The 17,314-nt window shown below is 50.7% G+C and overlaps 1 protein-coding gene across 8 annotated transcripts in view; it reads left to right on the top strand.

Moving 5' to 3' along the window:
- The first annotated feature begins 1,792 nt into the window (after nucleotides 1-1,792).
- The window catches only part of CNNM3 (cyclin and CBS domain divalent metal cation transport mediator 3), a 25,113-nt gene continuing 9,591 nt past the window's right edge, over nucleotides 1,793-17,314 (top strand). For all 8 annotated transcript variants that reach the window (XR_004521763.2, XR_004521764.2, XM_073791079.1 and 5 more), the window contains exons 1-2: nucleotides 1,793-3,164; nucleotides 16,527-16,670. Coding sequence is in view for 6 of the 8 variants with exons in the window: in XM_073791079.1 (XP_073647180.1) it covers nucleotides 1,820-3,164; nucleotides 16,527-16,670 (1,489 nt within the window). In the remaining 2 variants the exon portion in view is untranslated. The remainder of the gene's footprint in view (nucleotides 3,165-16,526; nucleotides 16,671-17,314) is intronic.

Below are 17,314 nucleotides of genomic sequence, written 5' to 3'. Positions count from 1 at the left end.
CTCAGAGCCAAGGAAGAAAGAAGCTGGCAAAGTAGTGTTGGGGCCTCTATTGTTCACAGAAAGTCACTTGTGAGCAGCTTTGTTTGCTCTGTACCGGGTCCTTTGTCTTTGGGTCTCACAGTTTAACTCACTATTTGTGTTTTCCAAGCGTGATCCAACTGTTTTTCTACTCAAAGGTTTCCCCCCTCCCAAATAAGTTACAGGTTGTTTTCCAAGGGAGCTCGAGACCAGGGGAAAAGTAACTTGTCAAAGGTCAGAGCTCTGTCTAGATATACCGACCGAGTGTTCTCCCCATCTTACCTCTGGAACTGGTCTTTGCTAGTTAACTTTTCAGGCACATGACTCATTTCAAGCCTGTTGTGCATTCTATCTCAGTGTCAGCATTTTATCTGGACTTGGAGACAGAAGTGTGAACCAAAGGGGTTGAGTCTACTATTATTATTTTTTTTTCAAAAGAGGCATGCCAGCCCAGTGGAAAGGCTCAGTAGTCATTATTGCTTCTGCTGGCGGCTTATTCTGGAACTTTTCACACAATATTTCTGCCGGTCACTCGCCACGGGCTTATTCATTCTTGCACATTACCTTCCACACAAACGTATTTTACTTAATTGCAGTCACAGTGCCTAAACTGTTGTTTAAAGTGTTTTCATGACACAGCACATGAATTTCTATAGAATCCTTGTAAAGACCATTTTAAATGACATGTACATGAACAGCCTTATGAAAGTCTATGTATGTTAGGAGATTTGAAAATACATAAAAATGTAAAGAAAATACAAAAAAACCCATTTCATCTGGACTCAAAGAGAAGTCGTGTTAGCAGGTTGTCTATTTCCTTCCAACCAGGTGAAGTTCACATACAATAGGTTGAAGAACATTCCACACTGTCAAGGACCACACAGTCTTTGGGAGGATTCTCTTGAATAGTTCTTGTTGGTCTTTAGGAATTATTTTCCCAAGGATGATCTGCTAGAAGTGGAGTGACCAGATACTGTACAGTAATTCCTGACAGAGCTGCCGTCTCCTAATGTGGCTGGGATGGCGAACAGGATATTAGGCCGGTCGCGTTGAAACCCAACATCCGTGTCTGAGTCGTGCTTCACTTTTCTCCGGTAAAATATATTCATAACATGTAGTAGCTGTGAGGATCCAATGAGGTAGTGATTTCGTGCGTGTACGTATTCACCATCGTTCTCCCTGGCAGGAATGCAAGTTCCTTTAAGGCAGGGGCTGTGTGTCACGTCCCAGACCTATAGCAGAATCGGGTGCGATCAAGAAACACTTTCAATAAACCTTGGCTTCCGATGCCCAGTCACCGGTTCTTTCAGCCCTCCTCGCCCTTTAGGTCAGTGGTTCAGGGGGTCCCTTTCTGAGAAAATGGCCCATCTCCGTTGGCTGAATTCTCTGCCTGCAATTTCAGGAGCGCCGCTCCGCTCTGCGACCCAAGTCCCGAGCCAGGGACTTCCCAAAGCACGGGCCCGGCCTCCCGGTGAGCGGCGACTGCCGGTGAGAACCAGACGCCCGCGGAGGGGGGCCAGTTCGCCACTCCGCGCCCTCCGGACGCCAGCCAGCCCCAGCCCCAGCCCCAGCCCCAGCCCCGGGAATCGCGGCCGAGCCCCGCGGGGCCGAGAGCCCCACGCCCCCGACCCGCCCCGGGATCGCGCCGCGGCTTGTTTACTCCCCGGCGCAGCCTAGTCCGACCCTGGGGCCCGCCCCCGCCCGCCGCCTATTGGCGGAAGAGGCGCCAGGGCTGGCGACGATTGGCCCGGGGGAGGCGGAGGGGTAGGCTGCGCGGGAGGCCGAGAGGGGGCAGCAGGCGATGGCGGCGGCGGCGGCGGCGGGTCGGCTAGGCTGGTTGCTCGCCGCGCTCTGCCTGGGCAACGCCGCCGGGGAGGCGGCGTCGGGCCCGCGAGTGCTGGGTGTCTGTCTGGAGGAGGACGGAGCGGCGGGCGCGGGGTGGGCGCGCGGAGGGGAGATGCGGGCCGCTCCGGAGGCCACCTTCCGCCTGCGCCTTTTCGGCTCGGGCTTCGCCAACAGCTCCTGGTCCTGGGTGGCCCCTGAGGGGGCGGGTTGCCCCGAGGGCGGGCCGGCCGCGGCGTCCGACGAGGCGGCGGCCCCCACGGGCGAGTGGCGTGCGCTGCTGCGCCTGCGCGCTGAGGCTGTGCGCCCGCACTCGGCGCTGCTGGCGGTGCGCGGGGAGCCGAGCGGCGAGGCGGCCGCCCCCACGGGCGAGTGGCGCGCGCTGCTGCGCCTGCGCGCCGAGGCCGTGCGCCCGCATTCGGCGCTGCTGGCCGTGCGTGTGGAGCCGGGCGGCGGGGCAGCCGAGGAGGCGGCGCCGCCCTGGGCTCTGGGCCTGGGGGCGGCGGGGCTGCTGGCGCTGGCGGCGCTGGCGCGGGGCCTGCAGCTGAGCGCGCTGGCGCTGGCGCCAGCCGAGGTGCAGGTGCTGCGCGAGAGCGGCTCGGAGGCGGAGCGTGCGGCGGCGCGGCGCCTGGAGCCCGCGCGGCGCTGGGCCGGCTGCGCCCTGGGCGCGCTGCTGCTGCTGGCTAGCCTGGCGCAGGCGGCGCTGGCGGTGCTGCTGTACCGCGCGGCCGGCCAGCGCGCCGTGCCTGCAGTGCTCGGCAGCGCGGGGCTCGTGTTCCTGGTGGGCGAGGTGGTGCCGGCTGCCGTGAGCGGGCGCTGGACGTTGGCGCTGGCGCCGCGCGCACTGATCCTCAGCCGCCTGGCAGTGCTGCTCACCTTGCCCGTGGCGCTGCCCGTGGGCCAGCTGCTGGAGCTGGCGGCGCGGCCAGGGCGGCTGCGCGAGCGCGTGCTGGAACTGGCGCGCGGCGGCAGCGACCCCTATAGCGATCTCAGCAAGGGCGTGCTGCCCTGCCGGACCGTGGAGGACGTGCTCACGCCCCTCGAGGACTGCTTCATGCTGGACGCCAGCACCGTGCTGGACTTCGGCGTCCTGGCCAGCATCATGCAGAGCGGCCACACGCGCATCCCCGTGTACGAGGACGAGCGTTCCAACATCGTGGACATGCTCTACCTCAAGGACTTGGCCTTCGTGGACCCCGAAGACTGCACGCCGCTCAGCACAATCACCCGCTTCTACAGCCACCCACTCCACTTCGTCTTCAACGACACCAAGCTGGACGCCGTCCTGGAGGAGTTCAAACGAGGTAACGGCCGGGGAATCGCGGAGGGGACTCGCATGTCAGCGCCCTACAGAAGGAGTGGGGGTTTAGGGAAGCTTGTGGGGAAGGGTCCCACCCTCGTGGAGAGCAGGGAAGCCTCTAAGGGCCCTTTTAATGAAGAGGATGGCTTTGCAGCTCCGAATGACCCTTCGAAATATCATTTAAAGGCTGTGGCTCTGAAACTGACAGTGCTATAGACAGCAAAAGTCCCCTTCTCCTGGCAGGCCCCCAGTTTGGGGAGGTATGTCTACTTGGCTCTAACTCTCCAGCTCTTTACCAGGTCATTTCTGTGGCCTTTGGCTTTGTAGCAGGTCCAAACTCTTGGATAGAAACGGAAAGAACATAGAAGAGTATAGTCTTCAGGTACCTGGACGCTGCTGTCTGCACACATATGATATAAAAGTATCTGGTCCTGTGATGTTTCCAGGGCATCATTGTTAAGGTCACTGATGGGCTGCTACCTTCCTGATTGGTAAAAGGAAGGGAAAAGGAATGATTGGTAAATGTTTTTCTACAGGTGTGGAAGAAACTTCCACTGTAATTTCACCAGAAGCAACTTGATGGATACCAATTAGTCTCCCATTACTTTTTTTTTTAAACCCCGAGTAAGGTCTCAAGTTCTCTCTTAACTCCATATTTTCACCCTCTCCTTTCACCCTGGTAAAAACTGAGACTCTCGCATTGTGAAGGTTTGGATTCCCCTGCAGTCTCCCTCTCCGTTGTTGGGCTTGGGTGTCCTCCCCAGAGGACACTTGGCCACTAGCCAGGCTTTTCACACCTGAACTGCAGGATGGGCTTGGGGACACCTCAGGACTCTGGATGAGCTTCACCCTAAAGACTAATTGCGGCGGAGAACTGAGCAGCTCCCCCTCATCTTCCTGGCAGCTGTGAAGTCTCCAGGCCCCTGTGAGCCCCTTGACTGTCAGGGCAGGGAGGCCAAGCTCTGCAGTAGTGACTATGTTACTCCTGCATTAGCACTGCTGTATGGAGGCCACTAGTGGGCGCTCTCGCGCACCACCTCCTGCTGAAGGGTGTTGAAGTTAGGCAGTAACTGTTACTACTGTATCTGGGGATCTCGGTGGGAGACTTTGATGGGCAGCCCTGGCTGCTTTGCTAGAGAATCTCTGATAAGCTCCTGGCTGTTTCTTCAGAGAGTAGCCACGCAGCCCTTCACTGGGGAGAGGAGGCTGGGTCGGGGGCCAGGCAGCACCCCCCAGTAGCAAGTACTCTGTCTCTGAGTAGTACTGTAGTCTCTGAGGCAGTGGGGATTCTCGTGGCCTGGTGGCCAGCCGTGCAGGCCCTGGAGTCAGCAGGGGAGGGTACCATCCTGCCCCTGCTGCCTTCCAGCTTGAGGCCCTGGGGAGGCCGGGCTTGACCACCAGGGCGGTGACTGAGCAGAGCGTGGCACCATCCGAGTGGTTTGCACAGATCACTGACTGGTGTGGAGACCACAGTTGGGGGGTCCCAGTGGTTGGGGGGTCCAGTGAGAGGTGGTGGTAGCCTGAACAGGGGTGCACAGCGGGCCTGGAGAGGAGTAACCCAAGAGGGCATTTGAAGATGGGCTTAGGAGGATTTTGTGGTTAGCCCAGGAACTGGGGGGCAAGAAGAGGAGCTGAGGATGAATGTGCATTTTGGCTTGGTGGTGGCCTTGACTTTCCCTGAGGCAGAGCACACGCAGGGAAGAGAGGGCTTGGGGGCGGTGGCGGGTGGCAGGCAGACGAGTTCGTTCTGGACACGGGAATTTGTGGCTCTGCAGTGGCCCGAGAGGCAGGCTCCTAGGATTAGTTGATGTGCAGTGAGATGCAAGTGAAAGCCCCAAGCAGGAGGGAAGGATCTGGACGTCTGTGTTGAAGTGGTCCTAGGAAGCAGCGCTTAAAGAGGGGCACAGCAGGGAAGGGGTGGAGGGCAGAGAGGAGGGGCTGCGGAGGAGAGCCAGACCCGGGAACGCCCTGGAAACTAAGGGAAGGAGAGTGATCAGGAGAGAGGCTGGCGTCATGTCCTTTGGATCCAGCAACCAGGATACCCTTGACCTTTGCAGAGCAGTTGTGGGGCCATGGAGTGGGGTGCTGGGGATTGAAGCACGACAGCCCAAGGAGACAGGCCTTCCGGGAGGTATGGCTGCAGAGCGTAAGCCAGGGGGCAGTGGCTGGGAGAGGCTGGGCGGGCAGGAGGCCTTCTGCTCTTTGGTTTTAAGATGGGGGATCTTAAGATGGGGGAGTCGAGTGGGTTTAGGTCGAAGTGTTGGTAGGAAGTTGCTGGTAGGGAGGGAAGGCCAGTGCAGGCTGCTTCTGTTCTGGGGTGGTGGCCTTGGGGCGGCTCTGGAGAGCCTCCTTCTAGAAGGCGGTGCGGGAGGGGTGCAGTCTGGAGGTTGAATGGGGGGCTCTTCAGTCCCCTCGGCCTCCTGCCTCCTGTGGAGAGTGAGGGCCATTCTCAGGGCAAGATGGCCACGTCTTTCCTGTGATATCCTGGGCTTTCTCTGCTCTCGTGCAGTGCAGTCCTTTGGCAGATCGCTTTACGTTTCCTCACTAAAGTCCTCGTTAGTCTAACACTCTTCATCGTTCCTCTGCTCATGAACAAAGGGCGTATCGCAGCCTCCCTGGTGCGTGCGGTTTTAGGAACCGATCCCTGTCTCTCTGCCGAGTGTATGAGACGGTGGTCCCTCTGAATTCCCGATGCTGGAGGCCCTGGCATCTTGGCAGTTACTGCCATTCTGGGCCCTGTTTCTTTCTCTCCTTCAGAGCACAGTTTTGGAACTGTATAGTCTGGGAGAGGCACCTTCCCCGGTGAGGTGCCCCTCTGTCACTGTGCAGACTTGAGGTGACAGCTGATTGTTTTGTGCAGGCATTGCCGGGGGGAGCGCGTACTTTGGAGGTGTAGTAGGTAGCATGTATTTTCTTTAAAGCTATTAACCCCTGCCTTCTTTGTCAACCCCCAGTGACAACCACCAGTGACCTCAAGGACATTCAGCCAAAGGAGGGATTAGGATGGGTGCGCTTTTCGGAGTCTGCTTTAAACCCTGAGTTGTGGTTCATTGCCTTTCAGAAGCCAAAGGATTGCCCCAACTCTGAAGAGTCAGACCTGCTCAGACATCTGTGAGGGATGGTCACATAGTACTTTTCTCACAGGATACGTTCAGACAGTTTTTTTAAAAAAACGCTAAAGAGGGAAGGCAGAGGAATTCCATCGCCAACTGCATTTTTAGGAATGTCCTAGAAAATAGGCATTATGGAAGGGTCCTCTAGCACCCCTGTCGTTTGTGAGCGTTCTCGAGCCTGCTAACTAAAATCAGAACTCTAGAGCTTTTCAGAGCTTCCTGGTCGACGTCGGCAGGTGTGCCATCTCCCCCTGGCCTGCGGCTCTGTAGAGCTTTCGCGGGGAGAGCCGACGGCACCTGTCTGGGGGCCTGTGTCCGTGTTTGCAGTCAGCCAGCCAGAGGGCCCCATATCTTCAGGGCGTTTTATCCCATCAGATGAGAAGCTTGAATCCCTCCAGCTTCCCGTTCTCTGTGTGCCCCTCACTCCTTTCTGGTTGCCTCCTGGACCCCTCAGACATCCTGCCTTAAGGTTAGATCCCGTGGCCGCTGTTTGGGGGACCTTGCGAGGGCTCTTCTGTCTTCTGTTCATTATTGAATCATCTCATCACTGAGAACCTTGCGCCCATTTTATAGAAGTTTTGAAAGCAAAGTAGAAATTAGTCATTCCTGTAGGTAACCTGCCAAAGGGACTGGCTTTGTGGAAGAAGGGGGCTGAAGTGGGTCCTCTGCTCCCAGATGGCCATCTAGAACCTGGGCTTTGGCTCCCGAAATCCCAGAAGACCGTTGACCCACATTGTGTGTCGAGCCTCAGCCTTCCTGACGTGGCCTAACGGATTTGTATCCCGTGGCAGAGCTGTTGGGGCCCTCGTAGCAGTGCTGCCTGCCTGCCGGTGTGAGCCATTCCAGCCCAAACACCAAGGGGTGGGAAGCGTCTGGAAATGCCACGTTCCTCATTCAGTGCCTCTGTCTCAGCACGAATGGGCAGACAGTTCCCCAGGGACCCCTAGCCCCTTCCTCCTGGGAAGTGGGGAGGGAACTTAATGTGGGCATTTCCGCCTTTAATTTTTGTTCCAGGATGGTAGAGCCCCTAAAGAGGGCTGCTGGCTTCTCTTCAGTGGGGCCCTGAACTTGGCACCATGCCTATCTCCCAGAGGGGAGGGGGCTCCTAAGATTCAGTCTTTTGTTCTCCTCAGTGAAAGTCACTTGAGTGGGGTGGGGGGGGGTGTTAGGAGAGTGGACTCAGAGCCAGCTGCCTGGGTTCCAGCTTGGCAGGGTCACTGAACCTCTTTTGGCCTCAGTTTTCTCTGTGAACTGTAAAATGCAAATAATAATATGTGCCGTATAGAGTTGCCAGAGGGTTTGGTAAGTTAATAAATGAATAAAGCATTTGGTGGCTGGCACGCAGTAAGCAAGCCCTAAGTATAGGCATGCCTTGGAGATATTGTGGGTTCAGTTCCAGACCACCACAGTAAAGCAAGTCATACAAGTGTTTTGGTTTCTCAGTGTATATAAAAGTTATGTTTTACGTGTAGGGTAAGATTGTTTATTTGAGATTTTTCTTGTTTCTTGAGGTGAGATTGAATTGCTATGAACGTCCCTCTTAGAACTGCTTTTGCTGTGTCCCATGGGTTTTGGGTGGTCGTGCTTTCGTTGTCATTTGTGTCTATGTATTTTTTTATTTCTTTGATTTTTTCAGTGATCTCTTGGTTATTTAGTAGCGCACTGTTTAGCCTCCACATATTTGTGTTTTTACAGTTTTTTTTCCTGTAATTGATTTACAATCTCAGAGCGTTGTGGTCAGAAAAGATGCTTGATACGATTTCAGTTTTCTTAAATTTTCCAAGGCTTGATTTGTGACCCAAGATGTGATCTGTCCTGGAGAATGTTCCATGTGCACTTGAGAAGAAAGTGTGTTCTGCCACTTTTCGGTGGAATGTTCTATAAATGTCAATTAGATCTATCTGGTCTGTTGTGTCATTTAAAGCTTATGTTTCCATATTTATTTTCTGTTTGGACGATCTGTCCATTGGTGAAAGTGGGGTGTTAAAGTCCCCTACTATTATTGTGTTACTGTCGATTTCTCCTTTCATGGTTGTTAGCATTTGCCTTACGTATTGAGGTGCTCCTATGTTGGGTGCAAAAACATTTATAATTGTTATATCTTCTTCTTGGATTGATCATTATGTAGTGTCCTTATTTGTCTCTTGTAACAGTCTTTATTTTAAAGTCTATTTTATCTGACATGAGTGTTGCTACTCCAGCTTTCTTATGATTTCCATTTCCATGGAATATCTTTCTCCATCCCTTCACTTTCAGTCTGTATGTGTCCCTAGGTCTGAAGTGGGTCTCTTGTAGACAGCATATATATGGGTCTTGTTTTTGTATCCATTCAGCCAGTCTTTGTCTTGTTTGGGGCATTTAATCCATTTACATTCAAGGTTATTATCGATATGTATGTTCCTATTACCATTTTCTTAATTGTTTTGGGTCTGTTTTTGTGGGTCTTTTTCTTCTCTTGTGTTTCCCGCTTAGAGAAGTTCCTTTAGCATTTGTTGTAGAGCTGGTTTGGTGGTGCTGAATTCTCTTAGCTTTTGTTTGTCTGTAAAGCTTTTGATTTCTCCATCAAATCTGAATGAGATCCTTGCTGGGTAGAGTAATCTTGGTTGTAGGTTTTTCTCTTTCATCACTTTAAGTATATCCTGCCACTCCCTTCTGGCCTGCAGAGTTTCCACTGAAAAATCAGCTGATAACCTTATGGGGACTCCTTTGTATGTTATTTTTTGTTTTTCCCTTGCTGCTTTTAATATTTTCTCTTTGAATTTAATTTTTGTTAGCTTGATTAATATGTGTCTTGGGGTGTTTTTCCTAGGGTTTATCCTGTATGGGACTCTCTGTGCTTCCTGGACTTGGGTGACTATTTCCTTTCCCATGTTAGGGAAGTTTTCCACTATAATCTCTTCAAATATTTTCTCAGACCTTTCTTTTTCTCTTCTTCTTCTGGGACCCCTGTAATTCGAACGTTGGTGTGTTTAGTGTTGTCCCAGAGGTCTCTGAGACTGTCTTCAATTCTTTTCATTCTTTATTCTGCTCCTTGGCATTTATTTCCACCATTCTGTCTTTACTCACTTATTCATTCTTCTGCCTCTGTTATTCTGTTATTGATTCCTTATAGTGTATTTTTCATTTCAGTTATTGTGTTGTTCATCTCTGTTTGTTCTTTAGTTCTTCTAGATTTTTGTTAAACATTTCTTGTATTTTCTCAATCCGTGCTTCCATTCTGTTTCCGAGATTCTGGATCATCTTTACTATCGTTACTCTGAATTCTTTTCCAGGTAGATTGCCTGTTTCCTCTTCATTTATTTGGTCTTGTAGGTTTTCCCTTGCTCCTTCATCTGTGACATTTTTTGCCGTCTCTCTTTTTTTAATGACTGGGATTGTGTTCCTGTTTTACTGGTTTGGCCTGAGGCTTCCAACACTGGAGTTTGTAGGCTGTTGGGTAGAGCTGGGTCTTGGTGCTGAACTCTGTGAGACCTCACTCTGATGAATATTCCCTGGGGTCTGAGATGCTCTGTTAGTCCGATGGTTCGGACTTCGGAGCTCCCACCGCCGGAGCTTCCGCCCGACCCTGGGCTTGCGAATCAAGATCCCGCAAGCAGTGTGTGGTGGCAAAAATAAAAATAAAAAACAATAACAAAGTAAAAAATAAAATTAGACTAGGAAACTAACAGATAACATAGTTAGATATGTTAGAAATAAAAATATAGATGAGTCAACAACGGGAAGGTACATCAGTACCACAATAGTAAAAAGAGGTGGAGGGAAAAGAAAAAAAAAAAGGTGGTGGGGGAAGGCCTTGGCTGTGGAGGGCGGGGCCTAAGCAAGGGCGAGGTTTGGGTGGTGGGCGGGGCCTATGCTCAGGACCCACAGGGCTGGAAAAGGCCCTGGGGGCTGTGGGGGGTGGGGCTTAGGCTCAAGGAACAGAAGGAGCCCAGGCGGCCCCACACCCCTGGTCTCAGAGGGCAGGGGATCTCACCTGGGAGCCCAGCAGGCTTCCTGGGCTCAGGTGGGTGGGGAAAACACCCTTCTCTCCTCTCCTGCTCCTCCTGGAGGGCCCCTCCTGCCTGCCTCTCCTGATCCCCACCTGGCCTCCCTCCTTTGCCCACAAGGACCCACGCAGCCTGGAGGGGCCTTGGAAGGCGGGGCATTGGTCTGGGAGCTCAGCAGGCTCCTTGTGCCTGAGTGGGCGGGGCAGTTGCCCTCCGGTCCTCTCCTGCTCCTCCGGCAGGACCCCTCCCGCCTGCCTCTCCTGATCTCCCTGTTCTCCCTCCTGTGCCCCCAGGACCCTCACAGCCTGGATGGGGCTTTGGAGGGCACAACCAGCTTGGGAGCTCAGCAGGCTCCCCGGCCCAAGTGGGCCATGCGATTGCCCTCCACTGCTCTCCTGCTCTTCCTGGAGAGTCCCTCCCACCTGCCTCTCCTGATCTCCTGGCCTCAGGGGCGCTGATCTTGTCTGGCCTCCACTTCTCCTCCCCCCTTGTTCCTGCTGTGTCCTACCAGTTCACTCTGGGGTTCCTCCCGTCTCCTTGGGGGTCAGAGTCCCCCACAAGCAGACGGCAGGCGCCCTAGTTGTGGGGAGATGCTAACTCCGCGTCTGAAATAGAAACAAAGGAAACAATAGCAAAGATCAATAAAACTAAAAGCTGGTTCTTTGAGAAGATAAACAAAATTGATATACCCTTAGTCAGACTCATTAAGAAAAAAAGGGAGAGGACTCAGATCAATAAAATTAGAAATGAAAAAGGAAAAATCACACAACCAACACTGCAGAAATACAAAGGATTATAAGAGACTATTACAAACAACTATATGCCAATAAAATGGACAGCCACGAAGAAATGGACAAATTCCTGGAAAGGTACAATTTTCCAAGACTGAACCAGGAAGAATTAGAAAATATATAAACAGACCAATCACAAGTAATGAAATTGAAACTGTAATTAAAAATCTTACAGCAAACAAAAGTCCAGGACCAAATGGCTTCACAGGTGAATTCTATCAAACATCTAGAGAAGAGTTAACACCCATCCTTCTCAAACTCTTCCAAAAAATTGCAGAGGGAGAAACACTCCCAAATTCATTCTACGAAGCCACCATCACCCTGATATTAAAACCAGAAAAAGATATCATAGGATTTCCCTGGTGGCGCAGTGGTTGAGAGTCCGCCTGCCGATGCAGGGGACACGGGTTCGTGCCCCGGTCCGGGAAGATCCCACATGCCGCGGAGCGGCTGGGCCCGTGAGCCATGGCCGCTGAGCCTGCGCGTCCGGAGCCTGTGCTCTGCAGCGGGAGAGGCCACAACAGTGAGAGGCCCGCGTACCGCAAAAATAAATAAATAAATAAGAAAGTAAGCAAGCAAGCAAGCAGGTTTGATCCCTGGTTGGGGAACTAAGATCCCACATGCTGTGCAGCGTGGTCCCGCAGAAAATCAAACTAAAAAACCTTTATGGCTAAAAAATGTTAACCACCATCTGAGCCTTCAGCGAGTTATAAACTTTTTGATGGTGGAGAGTCTTGCCTCCGTGTTGGTGGTTGCTGGCTCATCAGGGTGGTGGCTGCTGATTGGGGTCGCCGTGGCAGTTTCTTAAGGTGACAGTGAAGCTTGCTCTATCAGTTGGCTCTTCCGTGCACCAGCGATGTCTCTGAAGCACCCAGCGCTGTTTGATAGCATTTTATCCACAGTAGAACTTCTTCCAAAATTGGAGTCAGTCCTGTCAAACCCTGCCAACCCCACAACCCCTTATCAGTTAAGTTCATATGATGTTCTAAATCCTTTGTTGCCATTTCAACGGTCTTTGCAACATCTTTACCAAGAGTAGTTCCCATCTCAAGAAACCACTTTCTTTGCTCATCCATGAGAAGCAACTCCTCGTCCATTAAAGTTTTATCCTGAGATGGCAGCAATTCAGTCACACCTTCAGGCTCCACTTCTCATTCTAGTTCCCTTGCTCGTCCTACCACATCTGCAGTTACTTTCCTTCATGAAGTCTTGAACCCCTCAAAGTCATCCATGAGGGTTGGAATCAACTTCTTCCAAACTCCCATCAGTGTTGATATTTTGATCTCTTTTCATAAATCATGAATGTTCTTAATGGCATCTAGAATGGTGAATCCTTTCCAGAAGGTTTTCAATTGAGTTTGCCCACATCCATCAGGGGAATCTCTATCTATGGCAGGTGTAGCCTTATGTAATGTAGTTCTTAATAAGACTTGAAAGTTGAAATTACTCCTTGATCCATGGGCTGCAGTATGATGTTTTGTTAGCAGTCATGAAAATAACATTAGTCTCCTTATACAGCTCCATCAGAGCTCTTGGGTGACCAGGTGCATTGCTGATGAGCAGTACTACTTGAAAAGGAATCTTTTTTCTGAGCATTGGCTCTCAACAGTGGGCTTAAAATATTCAGTAAACCAATGTGTTGTCATCCTTTATTGTTCAGTTTATAGAGCACAGGCAGAGTAGATTTAGCGTAATTCTCAACGGCCCTAGGATTTTTGGAATGGTAAGTGAGCATTGGCTTCAACTTAAAATCACCTGCTAACTGCATTAGCCCATAACAAGAGGGTCAGCGTGTCCTTTGAAGCTTTAAAACCAGGCCTTGACTTTTCCTCTCTGGCTGTCAAAGTCCTAGATGGCATCTTCTTCTAATATAAGGTGGTTTTGTCCACGTCGAACATCTGTTGTGTCGTGTAACTACGTTCGTTAATGATCTTAACTAGATCTTCTGGGTAACTTGCTGCAGCTTCTACCTCAGCACTTGCTGCTTCGCCTTACTCTCATGTTATGGAGATGGCTTTCCTTAAACCTCGTGAACCGATCTCTGGTAGCTTCTTTTCATCTGCAGCTCCCTCACCTCTCTTAGCCTTGATAGAATTGAGAGGTGGGGCTTTGCACTGGGTTAGGTTTTTGGGTAACGGAACGTTGTAGCTGGTTTGATCTTCTATCCAGACCACTCAGACTTTCTCCATATCAGCAAGAAGGCTGTTTGGCTTTCTTACCATTCACATGTTCACTGGAGTAGCACATTTATTTGCTTGTTTGTATATTTTTATTTTTTGGAGCAGCTCTTGTTTATTTAAAAAAATTTTTAAATTATTTATTTATTTATTATTTATTTTTGGCTGCATTGGGTCTTTGTTGCTGCGCACGGGCTTTCTCTAGTTGTGGTGAGCGGTGGCTACTCTTCTTTGCGGTGCGCAGGCTTCTCATTGCGGTGGCTTCTCTTGTTGCGGAGCATGGGCTCTAGGTGTGCGGGCTTCAGTAATTGTGGCACGTGGGCTCAGTAGTTGTGGCGCACGGGCTTAGTTGCTCCACAGCATGTGGGATCTTCCTGGACCAGGGCTCTGAACCCGTGTCCCCTGCATTGGCAGGTGGATTCTTAACCACTGCGCCACCAGGGAAGCCCTGGAGTAGCTCTTTTAATTTCCTTCCAGAACTGTCCCTTTGCATTCACGACTTGGCCGTTTGGTGCACGAGGCCTAATTTTCAGCCTGTCTCAGCTTTCGACATGCCTTCCTTGCTAAGCTTAATCATTTCTAGCTTTTGTTTTAAAATGAGAGGCCTGTGATTCTTCCTTTCACTTGAACACTTAGAGCCTATTGTAGGGTTATTAATTGGCCTAAATTGCAGTATTGTGTCTCAGGGAACAGGGAGAGAGGAGAGGAGAGGGAGAGAGACAGGGAATGACCGGTTGGTGGAGCAGTCAGAACATACACAGTATCTATCAAGTTCCCCGTCTTATGTGGTTGCAGTTGGTGGCGCTCCCCCAAAACAATTACAATAGTAACATCACAGATCGCCTTAACAGATATAATAATAATGGGGTTTGAAAATCTGGAAGAATTACCGAAATGTGACACACAGAGTGAGCAGATGCTGTCTGAAAAATGGTGCCGACAGACTTGCTTGACGAAGGGTTGCCACACACCTTCAGTTTGTTGGGAAAAAAAAAAAAAAAAAAGCAGTATCTGCGAAGCACATTGAAATGACGTAGGCCTGTACTGCATTTCTTCAGTTCTCAGTTGCACGTTGTTTTTGTATTTTAACATCTCTGTAACCAGGATGTCTCATGATTGATGACATCTTGGATTTGATGACATGCAGTAAATGTGATCTTTTTATCCTTTTACAGCCTCCTTCCTTTCTTGATCGTCTGGTTAGTGGTCTAATAATAATAGCTTTTGCTTGACTCTTGACATTTTCATTCCCTCCAACTTTGGAGCAGAGGTCTTCCTATACCTGATTACTGGGGGCGGGGCAGGGGGCACGGATGCTGAAAGAATGAGGCAGCTGCTTCCAAAGCATGCGCTTCTAAACCCAATCACTACATTGTCATTGAACCCAAGGTATGTAAAGTAGGATTCATACAAAGAGGTGAGCGTGACTTTTTGCTTTACCAAAGGATTCTTGAAGCAAGCACCCCTTTACATGCAGGTCCAGGCCGGCTTTTACCCTATGCTTTATTCACTAGTAATAAAAAGGGGCAGCAACCTAAATGTCCATCAACAGATGAATGGATAAATAAGATGTGGTATATATGCAAGTGAATACTACTCAGCCACGAAAAAGAATAAAGTGATGTCATTTGCAGCAACATGGATGAACCTAGAGAATATTATACTTAATGAAGTGAGTCAGACAGAAAGACAAATATTATATATCACTTTTATGTGGAATCTAAAAAATAATACAAATTATATAAAACATAAACAGACATAGAAAACAAACTTATGGTTACCAAAGGAGGGGGGAGGGATAAATTAGGAGTGTGGGATTAACATATACAAACTGCTATACATAAAATAGATACGCAACAAGGATTTACTGTACAGCACAGGGAACTATATTCAAAATCTTGTAATAACTATAATGGAAAAGAATCTGAAAAAATATAACTGAAACACTTTGCTGTACACAGTGTGAACTAACAATATTGTAAATCAGCTGTACTTCAGTGAAAAAAAATACTGTTAAAAAGGGGTGGGGGCATGCTTGACATGAGTTTGGTCTCAGTGCCATATCCTAGACCTGCACAGTCCACTCGAGTCGCCACTACCCACAAGTGGCTGCTGAGTTCTTGAACGGTAACCAGTCTGAATTGAGATGTGCAGTGAGTGCCAAACACACACCAGATAGCAAAGACTTAGTGCCCAAAAAAGGAAAAATATCTATTCATATGTTTATATTGACTGCATGTTGAAACGATATTTTGATTATATTGAGTTGATCATAAAATACTATTAATTTCATTTCTGTCTCTTTAATTTTTATAATGTAGCTACTCAAAAGTTTTAAATTACCTGTATGGCTTGCATTCTGTTTCTTTTTGTTTTTGTTTTTTTAAATGGTTTTTTTGACGTGAACCATTTTCAAAGTCTTTATTGAATTTGTTACACTATTGCTTATGTTTTATGTTTTGGTTTTCTGGCCCTGAGGCATGCGGGATCTTAGCTCTCCGACCAGGGATCGAACCCGCACCCCCTGCATTGGAAGGCGAAGTCTTAACTACTGGACCGCCAGGGAAGTCCCACATTCTGTGGCTTTTGGACAAGCATAAAGCTTTATGGAGAAAAAGCACTTACCCGAAACAGAGTATATTCTTGAAGTTTCCCTAACAGTCCCCAGCACTCTGAGGCCGGGCTTTTCTCAAGCTTACATTTTCTCGTAAAACAAGCAGTTAGCTCACCTGAGGAGGATGCAGAGGAGGAAGGAGAAGAGTTGCAGCTTCCTGCTCTTCCTCCCGCACAGTGTGGGCTCTAACTGGCCGATTATCATCATCTTCATCCCCTGGGTGACTTTCATGCACCTCGGCTTCTGGAAATACAGGGCAGCCTTCAGAATTGGGAACGCTCCCTTTGGAGACTCAGGCGGGGTGGCCCCTCTCAGCTTCCGCATTCAGACTGTCCCCGGGGAGCCAGCGTCTTTGGTGTCGGCGCCCTGTGTCCACGGTCCGGTTGCGGCTGTTTACGGTGTCTGTTCTGGTCGGGATGCATCCTTGTCTAAACCACGTTTACGGCGTGGAGTCGCACAGACCCGGGGTGACTCCAGCTCCGCTGCTGCCTGGGGGGACTTGGGCAGGTGGACAGGGGGTCCAAGACTTACTCCTCACGGGCACCTAGGAAGAGTCTCTCCTGGTGCCTGGCCTGTTGTGGGAACATAGACATCAGCCTCTGTCCTTGTAGTGGGCCAGTCACATGGGACTAAGGAAAACAGGAGGCCCCCTAGCAAGCTGTAACGCAGGTGTCCCTCCCCGCAGGGAAGTCCCACCTGGCCATCGTGCAGAAGGTGAACAACGAGGGCGAAGGTGACCCCTTCTACGAGGTGCTGGGCCTGGTCACCCTGGAGGACGTCATCGAGGAGATCATCAAGTCCGAGATCCTGGACGAGTCCGAAGACTACCGTGAGTCGTGGCCCTGGCGCTTTTCTGGCTCAGCCGGTCTTTCGAGCTTACAGAGACGTGTGGATCAGAGGATGGCAGGTCTCCGTGTTGTCAGAAGCGGGGCTGGATCTCGGGTCAGAGCCGTCATGTACCCAGGCCCCGTCTCCTTACCCCTGCGTGGGCCGGGATTGCCCCTTGCAGGAGGGAGGGCTCACACGTGTGCCTGGACGCAGAGCCACGGGGGTGTGTCCCATGGGTGGCTTTGCAGTCCCAGGGCTTGCCCGGAGCTCTGCCTTTAACGGGCTTTTTCCTAGTCTTTATCTTCCTTGGTCCGTTTGCATTCTCTTGTTCTGTTGTATAGAAGTGTCTTCTCAGAGAAGCCCATTCTTTACTGCTGAGAGGTTCTTCCCCAAATACATGATCGTGGGGCCTGTGATTGTGTTTTAGAAGTGCCTGACTCTTGGGATGGCAGCTGCGGTCTGCAGGGCAGACACAGAGCCCATGCTTGACGGCGGGCCTCACGTGGGCCCCCTGGGACACTGAGCTGCCTGCCCTGTGAGCTTGGAAGTGAATCTCTGCCCACGTGTCTGTCCCCCAAATGCAGCCATTTGGTTTGGCATCTCAGAGTGCCGTAGGCACGGGGTCTGCAGGTTAGCGGCTGTTTG

The sequence above is a fragment of the Tursiops truncatus genome, chromosome 14, assembly GCF_011762595.2.
Source record: "Tursiops truncatus isolate mTurTru1 chromosome 14, mTurTru1.mat.Y, whole genome shotgun sequence".
Classification (NCBI taxonomy): Eukaryota; Metazoa; Chordata; class Mammalia; order Artiodactyla; family Delphinidae; genus Tursiops; species Tursiops truncatus.
This window is presented reverse-complemented; position numbering and strand designations above follow the sequence as displayed.